Source organism: Solea senegalensis, linkage group LG14 (genome assembly GCF_019176455.1).
Source record: "Solea senegalensis isolate Sse05_10M linkage group LG14, IFAPA_SoseM_1, whole genome shotgun sequence".
NCBI classification, from domain to species: domain Eukaryota; kingdom Metazoa; phylum Chordata; class Actinopteri; order Pleuronectiformes; family Soleidae; genus Solea; species Solea senegalensis.
Genome location: NC_058034.1, coordinates 19,933,927 through 19,952,959, shown reverse-complemented (window position 1 = coordinate 19,952,959; position 19,033 = coordinate 19,933,927). Strand labels below are relative to the sequence as shown.

Sequence of the window (19,033 nt, the reverse complement as noted above, 5' to 3'; positions counted from 1 at the left end):
TTAGAGATTTAAGTCATTGATTTGATGGAAAATATTTGTTCACCTTGTAAAACCAAGTGAGAAATAGAAGCTGATTTTTTTTCTTAGTCGCCCCCTAGTGGCTAACTGCTACCTCCATGTGTAGTATTTAGTCTATGGATTTAACTTCTGTTTATTTGATTTTCTTTTGCTTGAATGCTTATTTGTAAAGGGAGAACTTGAAGTAATGACCAAAAACTATGCAATAATGTTGTTAAATTATATTTGTTTATTTATTATTGTCCACAGTTGCACTTTTTCTGTCTCCTCTCCGTTGACTTCCATGTCCAGATCTTGTCTTCGGGTTGTCCAGATGCTCCTCCCCCTTTCTTGTGAGCGCCAAATCTGAATTCTTTGACGTTCACAAGAAATTCACAAGATGAGTTGACTGTAATTCGGGGGTCAAAGGTCATTGTCACCATCACTTTGGCCGTAACTTCAGAGGAGAAGCACACATTATAACTGCATTTTCCAGAATGTGACCGGCTGCTTTTGGGAGATTTAAAACTGAAAGTCCGTATCTACTTATTTCTCTTATTTTGTGCAGAAGCAGAAATTCTCGTTTGTGCTTCAGCCGCGTTTGAAGCTGTGGAGAGAAATGATGAATTCTTCTGCCAACAGTTGCTCGTTTGTTTTATCCTCCCGCTGCTTGTGTTGTGCCTCCACTGGCTTTTCCTCCATTCATGTTGTCAGTAAATAGTCTGTCTTAAGGCCATGTTGATTTCTGCGTGAAACTTGGAATAGCAGCAGTGTCATCTTTCTTTTTGTTGTCTTGTCAGAACTTTCTCTGCCTGGAGCTCACGGTTCTCTCCTCAATCTGGAGTGGAACCCTAATTAATGCGACTGGTGAAACCAGTTTTTGGGCCACTATTTCATGTCAACAAGTGAGACCTTTGCACATACTGCAGGTCCATATCTAGTAAAAATAAAAAAGATAACAGCAGTGCAAGTCTACAGTGATTATACCACAAACAGACGTCTGTTTTGGTAATCAATTTATTGGTTTTTCAGCTTCTTAAATAAGATTATTTTCTTGTTTTGGCTCCATATGACAAATAAATCAACATTTTCAGTCGTTCTATGGAGCTATGGAGTGTGGAATCCGTAAAATGACCCATAAAATGACACAGCTTAACAATAAAATTCAATGAATGAGAAGGTTTCTTTTTACTCATCACAAATTTACCGTTATCATGTTGTTCGACAGTGGATGGAAAACAATTGCGGTGCTGATGTGATTGAGGTACAATTTGGCCACAAATTGAAGAAAAGTGGAGCCACAAATATTGATTGAAAAGCACTTAGAGAGCACAAACCCACATCAGCGCCGAAATCTTGTCATTTCTTTACGGCCCCATTACTTGTGCAATAACCAACATCGGCATGGAAATTTCATCAAAACTCTTCCGTTACAGTCGACACAAGAGGTTTGCTGCTCGCAAACCGTCTAATGAACACATGAACTTTTGAAAAAAGTGTCAGTAATAAAAGTGCAAAGCCGGTGCTTTAGGGAGCTACAAAATAAACATGAGGCCAGAAAAGAGAAAGTGACTTTTATTTTTTTTAATCAAAAAATATTAGACAGAAAAAGAAAGTCAGGCCAGACAGTTTTTCAATTTTCAATATCTCTGTTATTGATCTCAGAGGGAAAGCTCATGGAAAAGGAACTTAGCTTTTAACTGGAGGGTTGCTGGTTTGAATCTTGGCAGGTCAAGGGCTGGTGTACTTCTGAGCAAGGTTTGTCTCCACATCGACTGGGTTGATTGGACGTCCAGTGTCCTCTAGGGTTGAGAATCTTAAGGAACCTCACAATTTGATTCGATTGAGATTCTGAAACTGAGTCTAAGCATCTTTAAAAATAAACAGTGTATCTAAAGATCCATCATTAAATACTCATCATATTTGACAGGAAACCAAAGAGAAAGAAACAAATATCTCAATCGTCTGCAGTGAAAATGTCAACAGAGTTTGTTTTCTCACTTTGGTAGAAGGTTTTTCATCACTTGTTAAATTTTGTTTTCGCCGGGTCGGCAGCAACAGGAGCCGTTTGTTTATCTGCCACCTCCGAGGTGGTAACGTGACGTGTTGCTGGTCATGTTGTTGCCAAAATATTGTATTTTAGTTTTACTTTTGTCCAGCTCGCTTTTTTCCCCTCACGTCAGCTTTTAATCAGATTCTAACAACAGCTCTCACTCAGCCATCTTTGCTAAAGCTTATGAGCATTTATGCTGTGTGACGTTTCACCAGGTTATTGGTGACGGCATTATTGAATGTAATGACGCATACGTTGGGCGTCTGTACTTTCAATAGTTCAGTTAATTCAACCGAGCACTGTGTTAAAAATCTTTAACTTAACCCTTAAGAGTTCCGAGGGACATTTCATCTGTTTTATGGTTAAGCCATTTTGGCTGTGTTGAATGAATATAGCTCAAATTTCCCTGAGGTAAACTTTAGTACTGTCATCCCAGTTTTTTAAATTAGCCTAAAATGGCTAAGCTATGCAAGAACTTACTTATTTGTTCCTCGTGGCAGAAAATGCCACCTTCCCAAAGGTGCTTGTGGTTGTTACAGGTGTAAAACATTATATATTTATATTTTTAAAAACATAATGGCCTTTAAAGAGTTAACATTTTATTATTATTATTATTATTATTATTATTATTGTTATTGTTATTATTATTATTATTATTATTATTATTATTATCATTATTATTTGATATGTATATTTTAAGCTGAAGTAGTTTTAAAAGATAATATTTTTACACCAGTTTTTGGGATGACATTTTCTGCCACTAGGAACAAATTAGTACGTTTTTTAAAAAATCGGGGGGAAAAAACCCAATGCATCAAAATCAATGTTTCTGCCATTCATTTACCCATCCCAGGGCCTAATAGTATTTATTATAAGATTTTAATAAAAATGTTTGTGTGTACAGTGGAGTTGTGTAAACATAATATTATTAATATTTGATATGTGTATTTCAGGCTGAAGTAGTTTTAAAACATGGGGGAAAATGCAAACTCCATGCAGAAAGGCTCAGGAAGAGCATACGGTGTCAAATAAACTGCCAAATCAAATATGTACCGACCCCTAGAGAGGGAGAAGCCGAAAGAAACCCAGTATGACATGCTTGTGCTAAAACACGGGCTGATCCCGTCCACTTGTGTTGCAGCGGAGGCAGTGAGACATGTCCAGTATGTGAGACACATTACACTTTCCACTGACGTCCAATAAAAAGACTCGGGCCTGAAGCAGAGACGTGGAGTCAAACGCACAGAGCAGCGACTCACTGAAAGTTAACCGTGCACTCGGAGGAGGTGGAAGTTGCTGCTGATGACCTCATAAGTCAATGTTCCTGAACCCCCCCGCTGAGTATCCTCCTCCTCCACAGACAGCGTTGTTAATTTAAACGCTGTAGCTGCAGCTGCAGCTGTGTGCGCTCACAACACGCAGGGAAAGAATTGGAAAATCAAAGAGTTCACTGCCAGAGCCAAGAACATGAGGAAGGAGTTGGCGCTGCTCGTTAAGCGCGGCGGTACAGAGCACTAGCGCCCTCCCTGGAGCCTTAGCCTTCAACCTTTCACTCAAATCCAAACTCTTCACACCACCGACGCTGGGACTTAAGGCCTGCAGGCTGTGAACGATGAGGCTAACGCGGCTGGATGGTGATAAATCCACCCACAACTCAAAAAACCCCCACACTCTGAGCCGGACGGGCATTTTTTTTTTTCCCTCCACGAATCATGAAATTCACAAACTTTTCATCTTCCTTCTCGTGAAACAACACAGAAAAACCTGATGACCTTGTGTGGAAAACAGCGCGGCTGTCATCAAGCTCCTGCGTTTGCACTCCAGGCCATGGTGGGAGAGCGCTGCTGCTGCTGCTGCTGCTGCTGCTGCGTGTTCGCCAGGTTTACATTCATTATTGACAGTCTTCACGTGGCACAGGTTACATTCATTCTTACCTCGAGCTTTTTCGGAGAAGCATTGGCATTCAATCATTACGTGGAGTGGTAGCTAAATTGTTGGCAATGTTCTTTACTAGTTTTATTTCGTGTGTATTGTTCTTATTTTGTTTGCATAGACAATGTCAGTTGATTTGTTGGGATAAAAGGGGCATACGAGTAAATAAGATTATTCTTCTTTCTGCTCCTTTTCATTCAAGACTTGGACCATTTTGTGTTTCTTTTTCTTTGTGAATTAAATGAAATAAATAAAACTAAGCTAATCTAATAATATATAATACATCTCTGACATATCTGCATGGATGAAAGCCCATCACCTCCAGCTACACCTCTTCCCAGCCAAGCCAACGATACATCATAACATCTGCATTAACATCGACTCTCTCATCTCTGGCTCCTTCCAAGATAGCAAGAAACTTGGGTGTCATGATTGAGCAGTTGTCGCCCGGTCATGTCGCTTATGTCGCACAATTCAATATAAGAGAAATCAGACCGTACCTAACTCAACAGGCTACCCAGGTCCTAGTACAGGCTCTGGTCTGCTGTGAAACCGCTACAGATGGTCTTCAATCAGCCTAAAAGGTCACATGTCAGCCCTCTGTTCATGGAGCTCCACTGGCTACCAAATTCAAATCACTGATGCTAGCTCCCACCTACTTAAACGCTCCCCTAAAGGCTTGCGTTACCCCTCGACTACTCCGTTCATCAAAGGCTTGTCGTCCGGCGGTGCCAACACCCTGCACAAGACAATCCAGACTCTATGTACGTGTCGTTCCACGCTGGTGGAATCATCTACCAAGCGCTACCAGAACAGAACTTCTGGTCAATCTTCAAGAAGCTCTTCCAAGAGCTTCTTCTGTCTTAGCACTTACCTTGTACCCCTGCTCTCCTTCTGCACTTGGATCCACTTCGGCACTCTCACTCTCCATCAGTCCACTGTTCTTATCGAGTGGAGTTCTTCCCAAGACCTCTTCTATGTATCTTATTCCTCTCATGTAAGAGATGTTATAAAAAACACTTCAGAAAATACAGCTTTTCTCAAGCTCTAGTTTAATCGACAGCAGATTTGACATGTATGACATGTGTAGTGTCATTTAAAGAAGATCATATCATTTATGATCAGTTTTTTTGTCAGACATTTGTAATCCGCTTTTAAATGATCACTTACTCCCTGAGATTTTGAATGCACTCTCCTTTAATGGATCACACCTTTCAGTGATTTATTGATATTTTATTCACAAAGCAATTGTTTTGTCCAACACAATCACTATAAAGTATTAAGTCTTGAATCTTTTTGCAAAAATACAACAGCGTGGCGTTGGTTAATTAGAACGTACAATATAGAGTTGGTATTATTGGATATTTAGTCACAGCCTTTCCCTTCATATTAACAGTTTCAGGATCTTCAGCCTCTGTCATTAACAGGCAGATGGGGTTTTAGTGCAGAACACGGTCCTATAATGAAAATCACCGGTTTTATGTCTCTTCTGAGAAATTACTCGCTTGTGCTCACGTGTTTGTTTGTTTGCTTGTTTACGGCTCCCCAGCGAACAGGAATTCAGTGAGTGATTTTATTAAAGTTATTATTATTCATAAGTGTCCACGCGAAAGTAACAGATTCATTAGGAATGATGCATATTCATAGTGGAGGCTGATAATGGACTTGTGAGTTATGAGCGGTGATGGCAGTAAACAACATTTATTCTGAGTCTGCGTGTTCCACGTGCCTGAAAAAGTGTGGCTGTGGAGTGTAGAAGAAGAAATCCACAGTAATCCACTTTGTAAAAGCAGATTACACTGGAGAACGCAGAAGACGACCGCCGCTGATAGACAGACAGATGGACAGAGAGTATGTTCGTGTTTCACTGACACAAGAACCAAGAACCAGACCTGAGGGGAAAAAGCTCTGTAGTCCTGGGGCCTCAAACTCAAAATGACCTGGGGACCGGTGAACTTCTAGTCTGGTCAGGAGGTGGGCGGGAAAAAGTCCAACAGTTGGGGGAAATGGGCCACTTTTCATTATAAATTTAAAATAAGTGTAGGGCCGCAGGACATCAACTGAGGGGCTGCATGTGGCCCACAGCCCGCAAGTTTGTGACCCCGGCTATAGACAGTCTCTCCACACACGCACACAATTGCTCTGACCTCCACACACTCAAACCCCTCGTTAAAACTCACCTCTTGAGAATTGCTTTTCATTTCTGAACAATACTGACATTTTATCTGTGTTTGTTTTATGGCCTCTTTTTTTTAATCAGTGAAGCCTCTTTAAAAGAGAGCTCTATAAATCAAATTTACAATAATTGCAGTAATTATCTTGGCTCTCGATCACCAAAGTGTTTTGTGTTCATTGTGATTCATGCTTGTATCTCAGCGTTCTACAGGGAACGATATCGTCCTAAATAATGCCGCGTGTTTCCAATCAGTGCCAGTGTTTATCAGTTATATTGGTCACAGTGAGCGTTCTGGCTTCTGCTCCTTCAGTGCGATCATCGACGCGTCTGTTTTATCACTGACATAAAACTCAGACGGTCGAAAACGTTTGAATCAGTTTGTGTCCATCTGTCCAAGATGGATAAAATCATCATTTTCTAAAGAGAACAACCGTGTGGATCCAGATTGTAATGAAATGTATCAGGTTTTTTGTTGTTTGGAATGATTAAAATATGATTACTCCAATAATTCTCTAATTTAATTCATTTAATAATTTAATTTAATACATTTTCCCTAACATTGTAACTACTGTGTCTTTTTATTTTGGGATTATATTCAAGGTTTTGATAATAAGGATTTAAATTGAGCCTTATGGGAAAAAAAACCTTATTTTTTTGCATAATATTTGAATTGCAAACAGAACTGAACCCAGTTAAGCCAATTAAATTCACAAGAAGAGAATAAATGTTTTCAGAGTTGAATACTGTAGGTGGCAGAGCTTACGCTCATTTATTCTCACGGTCGGCAAAGGTGAGGCTGAAGAGAAAAAGGACGGAGAGCATGAAAATGCTAATCTGGCTGCAGTTAAATTACCACTGAGATAAACTGAGGATGAAGTGGATAATGTCGTAGGGTCGTGTATATTTGCAGCAGGAGGTGATCGTGAACGAGTCGGCGCGGTCAACCGTGCGTCCATTAATGTACCCGCCAATCACAGCACGAGGGAGGGAATAAACAAACATATTAAACTAGCATGTAGCCAGAGATTGGACGGGATTACTGAGGTGTAGTAATGAGGTGTGGTTCACCAGCTGCACCCCAGAGGTGTTGGATGATGGGCTCAAGGTCACTTTTAGATTCATCTCTGATAGAAAACAACTTGTGTTTATGAGATATAATGTTTTGTTTTTTTTTGGTTTTTCATGCGTTTAGATTCAGCACAGACATTAGAGCTGTTATGAGGGATGTCTGTTTTTATGTGACTATGTTGGTAGAATGTCAATATCATCATCTACTGAGCTTTTCTTTGTCTGTTGTTGCTGGGAACCACACGTGTGACATGTGGAAAATAGCGGTGACACTGAAACTCATGAGTGGATGAATGGACATGAACCCTTTAACACCGAGCGCGGCGCTGACGATGACGCACTTTACACCACTGTTGTTACGCGACGGAAACGTTCCAGTGGTTTCTGAAAAGCTGAGAAGTTGCACGTCAAAACTGATGTGTGGTTATTATGGTAATTTCACACGAATCAGCGTCTTTCTCGCCAGGGAGGACAGAGTTAGAAAAATGCCTAGAGAGTTACATTTGTTTGGCTTGTTTTTACACATTGAGACAAAGACTCAACCAAATGTTATTTTAAATATATGTTCTGCTGTTCAAACTTTTAGTTTTTCTTCAAAAGCAACTTACTCACGTGACATTTTCTGATCCTTTTATGGTTAAAATAAGCAAAAAAAAAAAGTCTAGATGGGCATTTTGAGGCTGAGGTTGTAAAGGGTTAAAAACATGCAAACAAGCAGTGACACACAGGTGACCAGGCCTTTGAATAAGCGTTATGCAATATACATATACATATATATGTGTATATATATATATATATATATATATATATATATATATATATATATATATATATATATATATATATATATCAAAGTTAGAATTCATTTTATAATCGCATTTTCAGTCGTAAAATAAAGTAGCAATAATTGTGCAGAAGTCACAAAATAGAGTGGTGGTTTTTTCTGTCATTTGTTCATAAAAACGAGAAAAGTGAACGCTGTGACATATTTTTACACATTTGAAGTACTTTTTGCTCAGGTTTGTTTATATAGTTGGTCAAAAGAAAACTTTTTTTATAGATGATCTATCTATGTTGTGCAAAAAAAAAAAAGGATATATGATGCTCTATATTGTCTTATAGCCTCTGTGTATACTGTACGTTTAAACATCAGCCGCTCATGCTCACACCGTCTTCTTCAGTCCACCTCTGTCTCTTTTGTCTTTTCCTCCATTGAGAATCCTTGTATTCCTCATCAGGTTACATCTACATGAACTGCACAGCACACGGCTGGTCCGAGGCGTACCCCTCCTACGAGAAAGCCTGCGAGTTTGCCGAGGACGAGGAGACAGAACCAGAGGTGAATATTAATATAATCCCCAGATCTTTTCACTCTGTGCATCTCTGTCTTCAAACCTTCGTTGTGGAGAGATTTTAATTACTACCTTTTTTGAAAGGGGTAAATTATGGATGCTATTAAAAATAAAAGATGATTGACAGTTCTCTCCTTCGCGCCGACGTTAAAAAAAACACCACTGTCAGCCGTCGTCACTGGAGACATGAATGTCACCAACAACTTTTCACAGTGTTTCACTGACACACACTCTGGAGCAAATATGGACTCTCGTCTCCGTGTAGAGATGGAGGACGTAGAGTGATGTGGTCGCGCTGTTACAGAAAGCCTGTGGGAGGATGAGACACATCGCTCGAGAGGAGGATCCATTTTGTTTCTAGTGCAGAGAATATTCTCTATGTTCTATGTTCATTTGCAGCCAGAAAATGTCTCACATGTGTCATTCAATTTAATTTAGATGCATTTAAAGGTCTCATCACAGAATTTAAAATAAAAAATAATACATTAGGACAGGGGGCCACATGGTAGTGTAGTGGTTAGCACTCTCGCCTTGCAGCGAGAAGACCCGGGTTCAAGCCCCGGTTGGAACAAGGGCCTTTCTGCATGGAGTTTGCATGTTCTCCCCGTGTGTGCGTGGGTTCTCTCCGGGTTCTCCGGCTTCCTCCCACAGTCCAAAAACATGCAATGTGGGGATTAGGTGAATTGGACACTCAAAATTGACCATAGGAGTGAGTGTGAGAGTGAATGGTTGTTTGTCTCTATCTGTGTGTGGCCCTGTGATGTAGCTGAGATTAGCCCGCGACTCTCTGGTGGAGGATAAAGCGGTAGATACTGACTGACTGACGTTAGGACAGTGTTTTAGGCAATGTGCATGTTGTGATTTCCCCTTACATGCTCTGTAAGTTTAGTAATCGCTGTCTAGACATTCTCACTAACATTTAAATATCTGCCACATTTCTCCTCCAAACAGCGTCAGAGTCAGCACTGCACACGTCCTCACTGAGTCGTCTGCCAAGTTTGAAGTGTGTCACAGTGAAGCGATTAACAGTCGGATCAATAACGCCGGCGTCAGATCCATGCATTCACATTTTCTTGCAGACTTTGTGTTCAGACAAGAATATCATAAAAGAAGCACGTGTTTATCTTGTATTGTCTCTGTTCCAGTTTCTTCACAGCTGAATGAATGAATGAATGAATGAATGAACGATAACAGTGCTGTTTTTGTGTGCATTTCAGACGACTTACTTCTCCAACTTCAAACAGGTCTACACCGCTGGCTACGCCACGTCCCTGGTCTCGCTCATAACGGCCATCTTTGTCTTCACTGTCTTCAGGTAGAGTAGAGGCGTCACCCAAACAACTCACATTGATTTCATGTATGACAGTGAAACACGGTCGTTTCCCTCTGCTTCGACAGGAAGTTCCACTGCACCAGGAACTACATCCACATCAACCTGTTCTTCTCCTTCATCCTGAGAGCCAGCGCCGTCTTCATCAAAGACGGCGTCCTGTTCGCTGATGAAAACCTCGACCACTGCCTCATGTCGACCGTAAGTGTTACATTATTGATCAATCGTTCCTTAAATTAAATACACAGTATGTGATTTCTGCCACTGTGGCTCTCTCTTTCAAACACAACAATTAAAAAATATATATATATATATATATATATATATATATATATATATGTATATATATATATATGTAATATGTTGTGATTTCACTTTTGGATTACACTGTCTATACCCATCAAGGGAATTTAATGTCGCATTAAAATGGATTCTACTATTTTCCCCAAACTACTTACACTGTAAAACTAAATAGAATTGAACACATTTTAAGAAAGTTGAATTCCTGTCTAAGAATAGCACTGTATTAACTCCACCAGGAGGATAGATTTCAAAGTCATTGTGCGTTTAATGGTGACTGATAAGATAACCTTAATATTCCAATAGCTCTTACTGTTACCTGTGTGTTTTTTCTCTTTTATGTTCCTATCGACAGCTTTTATCGCCTCCCAGTCCTTTGTTGTCTAACTGTGTTTCCTGCTCACATTAATGTGCACAGGAACTTTTATTGCATGTGCGGCAGATGTTTACACAGACGCTAATGCAACTGAGAAAAATAGTGATAGTTCAAGTGTGAGACGTGGACGCTCCATCTTATCGCCAACACGGCCACAGTGACACAATGAAAGGATTTCAGGCACTTAACTGAAGGCTCGCCTCCTTAAATAAACACCTGTGGAAGTGGAAGATATCTCATGAATGTATTCACCACTTTATCTCAGCTTTAGCTTGTGGGCACACAGGAGCTGCCTTGTTTGGTAACTTTATGCCACTTAGGAAAATCTTAAAAAAGGAATTCAAATCACAGAAGTCACCATAGGATGCTTTGGAAATTATTCACGGAGGCAGACGTGCTGTGGTGTAAAATGTCAGATTTTCGGCACAGGGAGTGAGCCGTGTACAAAGCAACGTAAGCTTCAGTCTCCAGTCGGAAACCTGTCTGTTCTCTGGGTCTCAAAGTTACTGAAGCTCAAAGGAGGTAAAACAGCCTTGATCATAAAAATATCCTCAAGGTAAATTGAGATTATGAGATAAAAAGTCACATTTTTTATCTCATAATTTTGATTTACTTTGAGTTTATTTGTATTATCAAGGCTGAGTTTGACCTCTTTTTTCTTTCCTGGCAGAAATGAGCTTCCATTATAAAGCAGCTGCCCGTCTGCAGTGATAAATGTTGACGACGGGACGTGAAGACAAGCAACAAGAGAATTCCTGCTTAAATATAAGAGATGACAAATGAATATCCGGCCATTATCGTCTTGGCCCCGTGAGAGGACAGTACTAATCTTTCTCCTCGTCCTCGTCATAACGATGCTTGCGTTTCCTCCCGCAGACGTCCTGTAAGTCGGCCGTGGCCTTCTTCCAGTTCAGCATCCTCGCCAACTACTTCTGGCTGCTGGTGGAAGGCATGTACCTGCAGACGCTGCTCGCGTTCACCTTCGTCTTCCAGAAGAAATACTTCTGGTGGTACATACTCATCGGCTGGGGTGGGTTTTCTTTGCCCTCTCTCTCTCTCTCTCTCTTTTATCGTCTCTTTGTCCTGAGCTGACTCTGACGATCAGGTCATTTTGTGTTTTTCGTCTCTCAGGTCTTCCTACAACAATCATAACAGCGTGGATCCTCACTCGGAACTTCTACGATAACAGGGGGTGAGAGCTCATGTCACAGAATTTAGACTAAGTAGTCCTACGTCGCTTTAAAGACAGGGTCGACGTGGTTTAACCTGTACATTTATATTAATTACTGAGCTTTACCGTTACTGCCACTTGGTGTTTTGTTGCCATTGTGTCTAGAAGTTGCCCATTTATTCCATTCTTTGATGTTTGACAGCGACACGAAAACACACACTTAAGATATCCTAAAATACCCAACGTATTTTTGGTTTCTTCAATGTTCATGTTAAATAATAACGGTGCAGAATCAAGCTGTGGTAACTGTAGACATTTTCTCATTTTTTAAGTACATTTTATTGATTTTTAGTGCTCAACAATGCACAAAAATGAGAAAAACACACAAAAGACTTGATAATTAAGCCACAATAGCACCTGATCAAGATTCACAGCCATGTAACTACATTTCATAATGTGTTTTTGCAAAATGAGCATCATACAAAACATTAAAGAGAGCGATTAACAGCATTCTGCATAGAATGCTTTTGAGTTTTCATCAAAATAATAATAATAATAATAATAATAAAATGTCATTCTAATGCTAACAGTGAAACAAAGGTTCCTTCAAACTCACACATAAAAAAAAGGATAAAATCATCATGAAATTCAGAATGAAAAAAACAATTATTGCGAAGTGCTTCTTTACAAAATAAACACATAAAGACCGGTGAATAAAAGCAGCGTTCTAAATGAAATCATCAGTTTTAAAAAGGAACAGGTTAAAAGATGCTTTCATTCACCAAATAAACAAATTACAGAGGCATACAAACAGAAATCAATTAAAATGCGTCTTCAGAAAGGGATCGCGAGGACGTCAATAAATTGAAACTGAGAAACTGATTAACTCTTCTTTTTAAACACACTTGGAAAATGTTATTTATGATTGAAAGAAGATTTCTGTAATGCTTTTAATCCTTTAATAACCTTGTCCTTTTAATAAATACATAATGCACAAAATGAGACAAATTCATTAAGTTATTAGTGCAGAGTTTTGCTCTACACTATGAAAAAGAAAACCATTTTAGACTTGGAGCTTCTCTGGTGAACACTGTGAGTTTGATGATTGAAGTGTGTAATATTGTTCTTCTGTGACTGCCTTGTTCCTCTCATTAACGTGTGTGTGTGTGTGTCTGTGTGTGTCTGTCTGTGTGTGTGTGTGTGTGCGTCAGATGCTGGGACGACACAGACGAGCCGTTCATCTGGTGGATCATAAAAGCTCCAATAACGGCATCGCTGCTGGTGAGTGCACCGCTCTCACTGTGGGAGCCGTTTGTGGATCCGCGGGAGTCGTCACTCGGTGCCGTCACAGGCGTTCACATGACGACGACCGACCACTTTGGTGGTTTTCACGGAAGCGGCTAATGAGTGCAATTTGTTATTGGTTTGTTTCATTAAGTGGTTTGATTGCGGTCAGAGGAGGCCTCCTGGCTACGCGCCGTTTTCCTTCACACACACACACACGAGTCCACAGGATCTGTTCACTTTGCACTCACAGCTGATCAACACTTAAAAACATTCAGAATACATGTTGGGCAAAAGATTTGAGGCACGAGTGATGTGTCTGTCACCCAATAGGCTGCAATCATTGTGTCAAGGTGGAATCATACGACTCACAAGTCATCAGTCCTCCAGTATTTAGAATGCCAGGGGCCGGAAAGACACAAATCCATGTGAGGGGCCCATACTGTATTATGTCCGTGGCTTTCCGCTCATTTTTGAGGTGCATAAAAGCTCCTGAAGTTTGGTCTGGCCAAAATGCAATAGCCCCAGGGCTCTATAGCGCCCCCCAGAAGTCAGGTCATGGTCAGACAAAAGTGGTCGGATCAGGAGTTAATTGAGACGCGAGAGAAAGTGGCCAAAATTGTGTTCAGTGAAGCAACATTTTAGATTTATTTCTATCGTGTCTAAGTTGTACATAGTTGTTCCGATATCAAACAAACTCTCGTGACCCCAAACGAATTTCTATTGTACTTCCATTAGCTCCGCCCACCCAAAAGTCAATCAAGTAAAGGGATTTTCTCTACCTCAAAAATGTGGCCTCAGCGCTCCGACAAAGTTGACGTTAAAATTTTAGGAAAGCTGCTTTGAAATTCCACTTTCTGGAAGTTTTAACGTAAACAGAAGAAATTTCCCAGTCATCGAATATGACGAGTCATTTTGTATTTAATTGTTTGTTTTGCCAAGATAATGATTCTTTCTCCTTTTCATTCATGTTTTGGTTTTTTTTTGTGTGTATTTACTTTGTTTGAGGAATTTAAATTAAAGACTATTTTTAAAATAGTACAAAAATGTTCCAACCATATGCACAAGAGCCATTTAAATAATACAATAATGCATGTAAACATCTGTTGTGAATCAAGAGGGGATCGAGCTACAGAAGTTAAGAAAATACATCTAAAAATGTGTTTTAATTCACCTTTTATCGCCTAAAATTATGGACTGTTGTACTCTAGTCAGCTTGTGGCTGGGGTGGGTTGGTTGAAGTGCGCCCTCTGCTGGGAAAAATCCTAATTACACAGCAAAACCACTCGAGAAAGACATATTTGATCGTTGACATCCATTATTAATGAGTATTATTAATATTATCTGCTGTTGTGATGAGTTTGTACAGAAACTGGTGCAAATAACTGCAAATGACTCAAGTTGTTGACACGTTTATATTGATGTGTTTTTTCACACAGGTGAATTTCATAATCTTCATCAACGTGATTCGTATTCTGGTCCAGAAGCTGAGGTCTCCTGGTGTCGGGGGCAACGATACCAGTCACTTCAAGTAAGAGGCAAAAATCAGTATACACACATGGACTGTATGCATGTATGCATGTAGTCTTCATGACCGTCTTCTCTCTGCGTGTAGGAGACTGGCCAAATCCACGTTGCTGCTCATCCCTCTGTTTGGGATGCACTACATGCTGTTCGCCTTCCTGCCGGAAACCACGGGGGCAGAAGCTCGACTCTTCATAGAACTCGGTGTGGGATCCTTTCAGGTGAGGCTGTTTGGACGCCATCACTAACAGCGGTCATGTTTTAGTTGATCTCAGAAATGCTAATGATTGTGCAGCTGTGGTCCGTTTCCTGTTACTTTCTGTATGCTAAATTCTAGCTGTCATTCATTTTTTGTTGTATGCGTCATAAACTTTTACTTTTCCCACAATGGGCTCACGTTGAAAACTTGCCATGACCCGGACTCGAACCGGGGTTGCTGCGGCCACAACGCAGAGTACTAACCACTATACGATCACGGCGAGCCATCCTTCCTGATGATGTGTGGACTCAGATTCTCTCTCCCGTTAACACACTGACTCTGATGATGACTCAGTAGTCCTCATGGAGACTAAAATCTGGTCCTAATGAGGCAGAACCTCTCACAGATTGGTGTTAAATTCTCACTTAAAATCAACTATAGAATTGGATTTATCGCCCTTCACAACGCTAAAATAACATTTGATGGATGAATGGATGTTCCACACAACACAGAAGTAGAAGAAATGAAAGCTGTTTCTTATGTAACCATGTTTCTGCTCTGAAGGGGTTCGGCGTGGCCTTGCTCTACTGTTTCCTGAACGGTGAGGTAAGTCAAACACAACACTAGAGGGCGGCATTCAGTAATCAACACCCGTCACAATCAGAAGGTTTAGGAGCGAGCACATTATTGTTTGTTTTAACGGTTTCAAAAATGAACCCAGACTCTAGAGATACTCGAGATTGGAACCATTTATTTTGTGCACAAAACATGTATTTTATCCCAGCTTAAGATATGAAAGAAAATAAGTGAATAAACATCATAACTGATAAAACTGGTTTTGATTGAGTTTAATGGGCTGTGTTTGGAAATCATGAAGAAAAATAAATAGATTTAGTCAGAGATCAAGTTTGCCCTGAAAGTGAAACCTTAAACGTTGAGGTGAGATAGGAGGAAACAAACTCAACTTTCCTTCAAATTGAAACATATATTACAAAACATCATGATCTATTGAAGAAGAAGCTGAAACCAGTGACTGAGACTTCCTAGGAAAATGTTCACTGATGCTATAAATCATCATGAAGTGAATTCATTTCGAGTCACTTCCCTTTTAGAGTCTTAAAATGTTACTTTTGATTGACATCGACATCTATACAAACAATACACATCTATACAAACAATACACAACGTTTGGTAAAACGATGACGTAACACCCTTAACCCCACTGGACGTCACGTAACAGCAATAACAAGAATGACAGGTTCATTTTTACGCACACACCCCGCGTCTTCTTTGTTATTTGTTTATTGCTGACATTGCAGCGCCACACACAGGTCTAGTACATATACTACAGCATTTAGAGACGCTACGTTTACAGAAATCTTTTGGAGAATGAAGGATAAAAATTCTGTTTTCCGTGTGGATAAAGCCTTTGATTCTCCAGTTTCAGGGTTCAATGGGACACTTTTCTAACTTAAAGTAATACCGTAATTTGCTCTTAAGCTCCTACTGCATGTTTTTAAAGTTGATATTTAATTCAAAATGCTAAAAAAAATGCTTTTTATGTTGCGTTCCATCCAATTTTGTAGTTCTTATAATTATTATAATTCCATTGTGCGATACAGACGTGCTCAGGCTTTGATGGGTTAATTAGGGTCTAAGATGTCTATCTTGAATTATTCCTGTCCTGGGTTTTTACAGTGATCATGTGTGTGTGTGTGTGTGTGTGTTCAGGTGCAGGCAGAACTAAAGAAGAGGTTCTGGAAGTGGCAGACGGTGTGGCAGACTCAGAGCTACCTGAGCTACAGCAAACGGCGGCGTACGCTGTTCACCGAGAGCAGCACGGTCACTCAGATATCGGTGCTGGACAAATCCAGTCCCAAAGACCAGCCTCAGGTCTCAGAGACACAGACTCTCAGTCACACGGCGGCGCCCAGCAGCGTCTCCACGGTCTGAGGAACTCTGGACTGCTTTAACCTGACCCTAATCAGCATTGTTGAATGTTCTCATCTTTTTTTAAGGTAATGTTTTTGTTTTGTTTTTTTGTTTCAGGAAGCCGGGGAATCAGAGTCTTTGTCACCAGAGAGGTGTTTCCATTTTTTTGCCCTGTTTTTACAAATTTATCAAATTTAACACACAAAATCTGGTGTTCATTCTACAACTAGAATTTATTTATTTTATTTTTTTTAATTTTAGTAAATATTTTGTTTTTCTACATTTGAAATTGTTAAAACAGTATTTTAACACACAGTAAATTGTAAATAACTGCCAGATATTGAAAGGAATTCTGTAAAAATGAGCAAAAGCACTTACTCACAGTTCAGAATGGACATTGACAAATGTTCACATGGACATTTTGTCACATTACAACCACACATTTTTAAGTATTTTTATTTCATTTTAGCTTAATTTAGTTTTTTCACCTCCCACTAAAACCCCAAAAGTAAACTCCAGTGCAAGTCACATGATCAGTTAATCCCCTCCACCTGTGTGCAGTTTAATCACAGCATAAAACACCTGCTCTAACAAACCTCAGCAGACGTCAGGGGTGAAGTTGTGGGCAAGTTAAAAGCAGCGTGAGGCTGAATACTTGGGGGGTGGATACGTATGCAAGGCACTGTTTATGTCACTAAACGTCAGGTTTCATTTTCAAGCCAGAACTGACTCATTTCTCCTCTTTTAACTAAAGCACTGATGCCACAATGAAGGAGAAATTGCTGTTTGAACAGTCTGAACCTGCTTCACTTCACTGGATCCCTGTTGTTTTCACATGAACTCACTCAGACACTGACAAAAAGAGCTAGTGAGAGAAGGTTGGGGGAAAATGGGCATTCCCATTCTTATATTTAGGTTTTTAGGTTTTCTGGACAAACTCTACAACCGACCACTCCTTTTTGAACGTATTCATGAATTTATTGTAGAAATAAACAGCCAACAGGAATTTGCTGGAAGCAACACAGGACTTATTCCTCGTGTCGTCCTCTTGGGTCTTCGTGGCTCCGGCTTTTTCTTCTAAGATAAAATGTTGTTTGTGAAGTTGTCGCTCGTTGTTAGACACAGAGCTGCTGCTATAATGTATGAAAGAGGGTTTCATACAAGGATCAAACTAGCACGTCATTCATGCAGCTGCGGGAACTTAATCCCTCGTCAATTTCCTACACATGGAAACAACCAATTATGTCTAATTATTGCCTAATCCCAAGCTGCTCAATGCAATCCCACTCCGTCTGCATCAGTGAAGGCGTACAACGGTCCTGCTGTAGGAGGAAGTGCAACAGGAAGAGTTCCGCCTTTTAACATCTCGTATAGTTCACTTCACACTTCCGCCGCTGTGAGTGTGACTTGAGTTGGAACGACACTCTGTAGGGAAGCGATACCACTCGCAGACTGGCTGCTGTACAAACACGGCGGTGCAAGATGGCAGCTTCTGCACAGCAAGGCCCTTGTCTGAGAAGTACATTTAAAAAGGCTTATTCTAATGATGTGGAAGCTAAATGTAACACACTGGACCTTTTTAAAAAAGAATTCACTGTGTTGCAGACGGCCACTAAAAGAGTTCTCACCAAAACTCTTACAAAAACATAAGCACTTACTGCTTCTTCATTGTAGTTGTGAAAGTACACTTAATTCCAAAGCCTCTGAATAGTCGTTAGCTGTGAGCAGGTTCCAATTGGCTTGACTCATAGGTACTGTTTTAATTCATCAGTCACGAAGGCAAGAGAGAGTTGTGTGTTTGCACATGTATTAGTTACATTTCTATCCGCATGTATTCAAACTTCTCGATTATCAACAACACAATAGAAATATTCCCTTGATGTTCCAGTTTGTGAATGACGATCTGTAGATTCCAACGCAGCCTAACGTTACGTAGCGACCCGACCTAACCCCCGAACTAAAACTAACTTAACTCTGGCTCCTGCATTGATTTGAGTTTATATTCACGTCCATCCTGATTTGGTGCCACATGCTTTTCTTCGGTGTTGTGCGTTGGACGTTCACGTGATTGAGAGATTTATTTTCTTATGAATTTAAAAAAAGTTGAAACTGAAGACGGCTCTACATGTAACACGTTGCACAGTGCACTCACGCACGTCTGGAGCACTAGACTGTAAAAACTATTTATTTTCCCAGATTTGTTGTCGTTGTTGTTGTTGTTGTTGTTGTTTTTATGGTCTTTGTGAATGTAAATATATCTGGACTATAGTTTTCATGTATTGTATGACAATGTTACTGGTTCGATGTTGTTATTGGGGAAAAATCATGTAATAGATTTT

General features: G+C 40.1%; 1 protein-coding gene and 1 non-coding gene across 2 annotated transcripts in view; one reads left to right on the top strand and one right to left on the bottom strand.

Moving 5' to 3' along the window:
* ghrhrb (growth hormone releasing hormone receptor b) overlaps positions 1 to 16,814 on the top strand; it is a 40,935-nt gene extending 24,121 nt beyond the window's left edge. The window contains exons 4-13 of the mRNA XM_044044506.1: positions 8,465 to 8,565; positions 9,796 to 9,893; positions 9,977 to 10,109; positions 11,461 to 11,614; positions 11,716 to 11,776; positions 12,967 to 13,036; positions 14,479 to 14,570; positions 14,655 to 14,784; positions 15,327 to 15,368; positions 16,494 to 16,814. Coding sequence (XP_043900441.1) covers positions 8,465 to 8,565; positions 9,796 to 9,893; positions 9,977 to 10,109; positions 11,461 to 11,614; positions 11,716 to 11,776; positions 12,967 to 13,036; positions 14,479 to 14,570; positions 14,655 to 14,784; positions 15,327 to 15,368; positions 16,494 to 16,715 — 1,103 coding nt within the window. The 3' untranslated portion in view covers positions 16,716 to 16,814. The remainder of the gene's footprint in view (positions 1 to 8,464; positions 8,566 to 9,795; positions 9,894 to 9,976; positions 10,110 to 11,460; positions 11,615 to 11,715; positions 11,777 to 12,966; positions 13,037 to 14,478; positions 14,571 to 14,654; positions 14,785 to 15,326; positions 15,369 to 16,493) is intronic.
* On the bottom strand, positions 14,971 to 15,042 carry trnah-gug. Its single transcript has one exon. It is a non-coding gene; the product is annotated as a tRNA-His (tRNA).
* Positions 16,815 to 19,033: the final 2,219 nt, after the last annotated feature.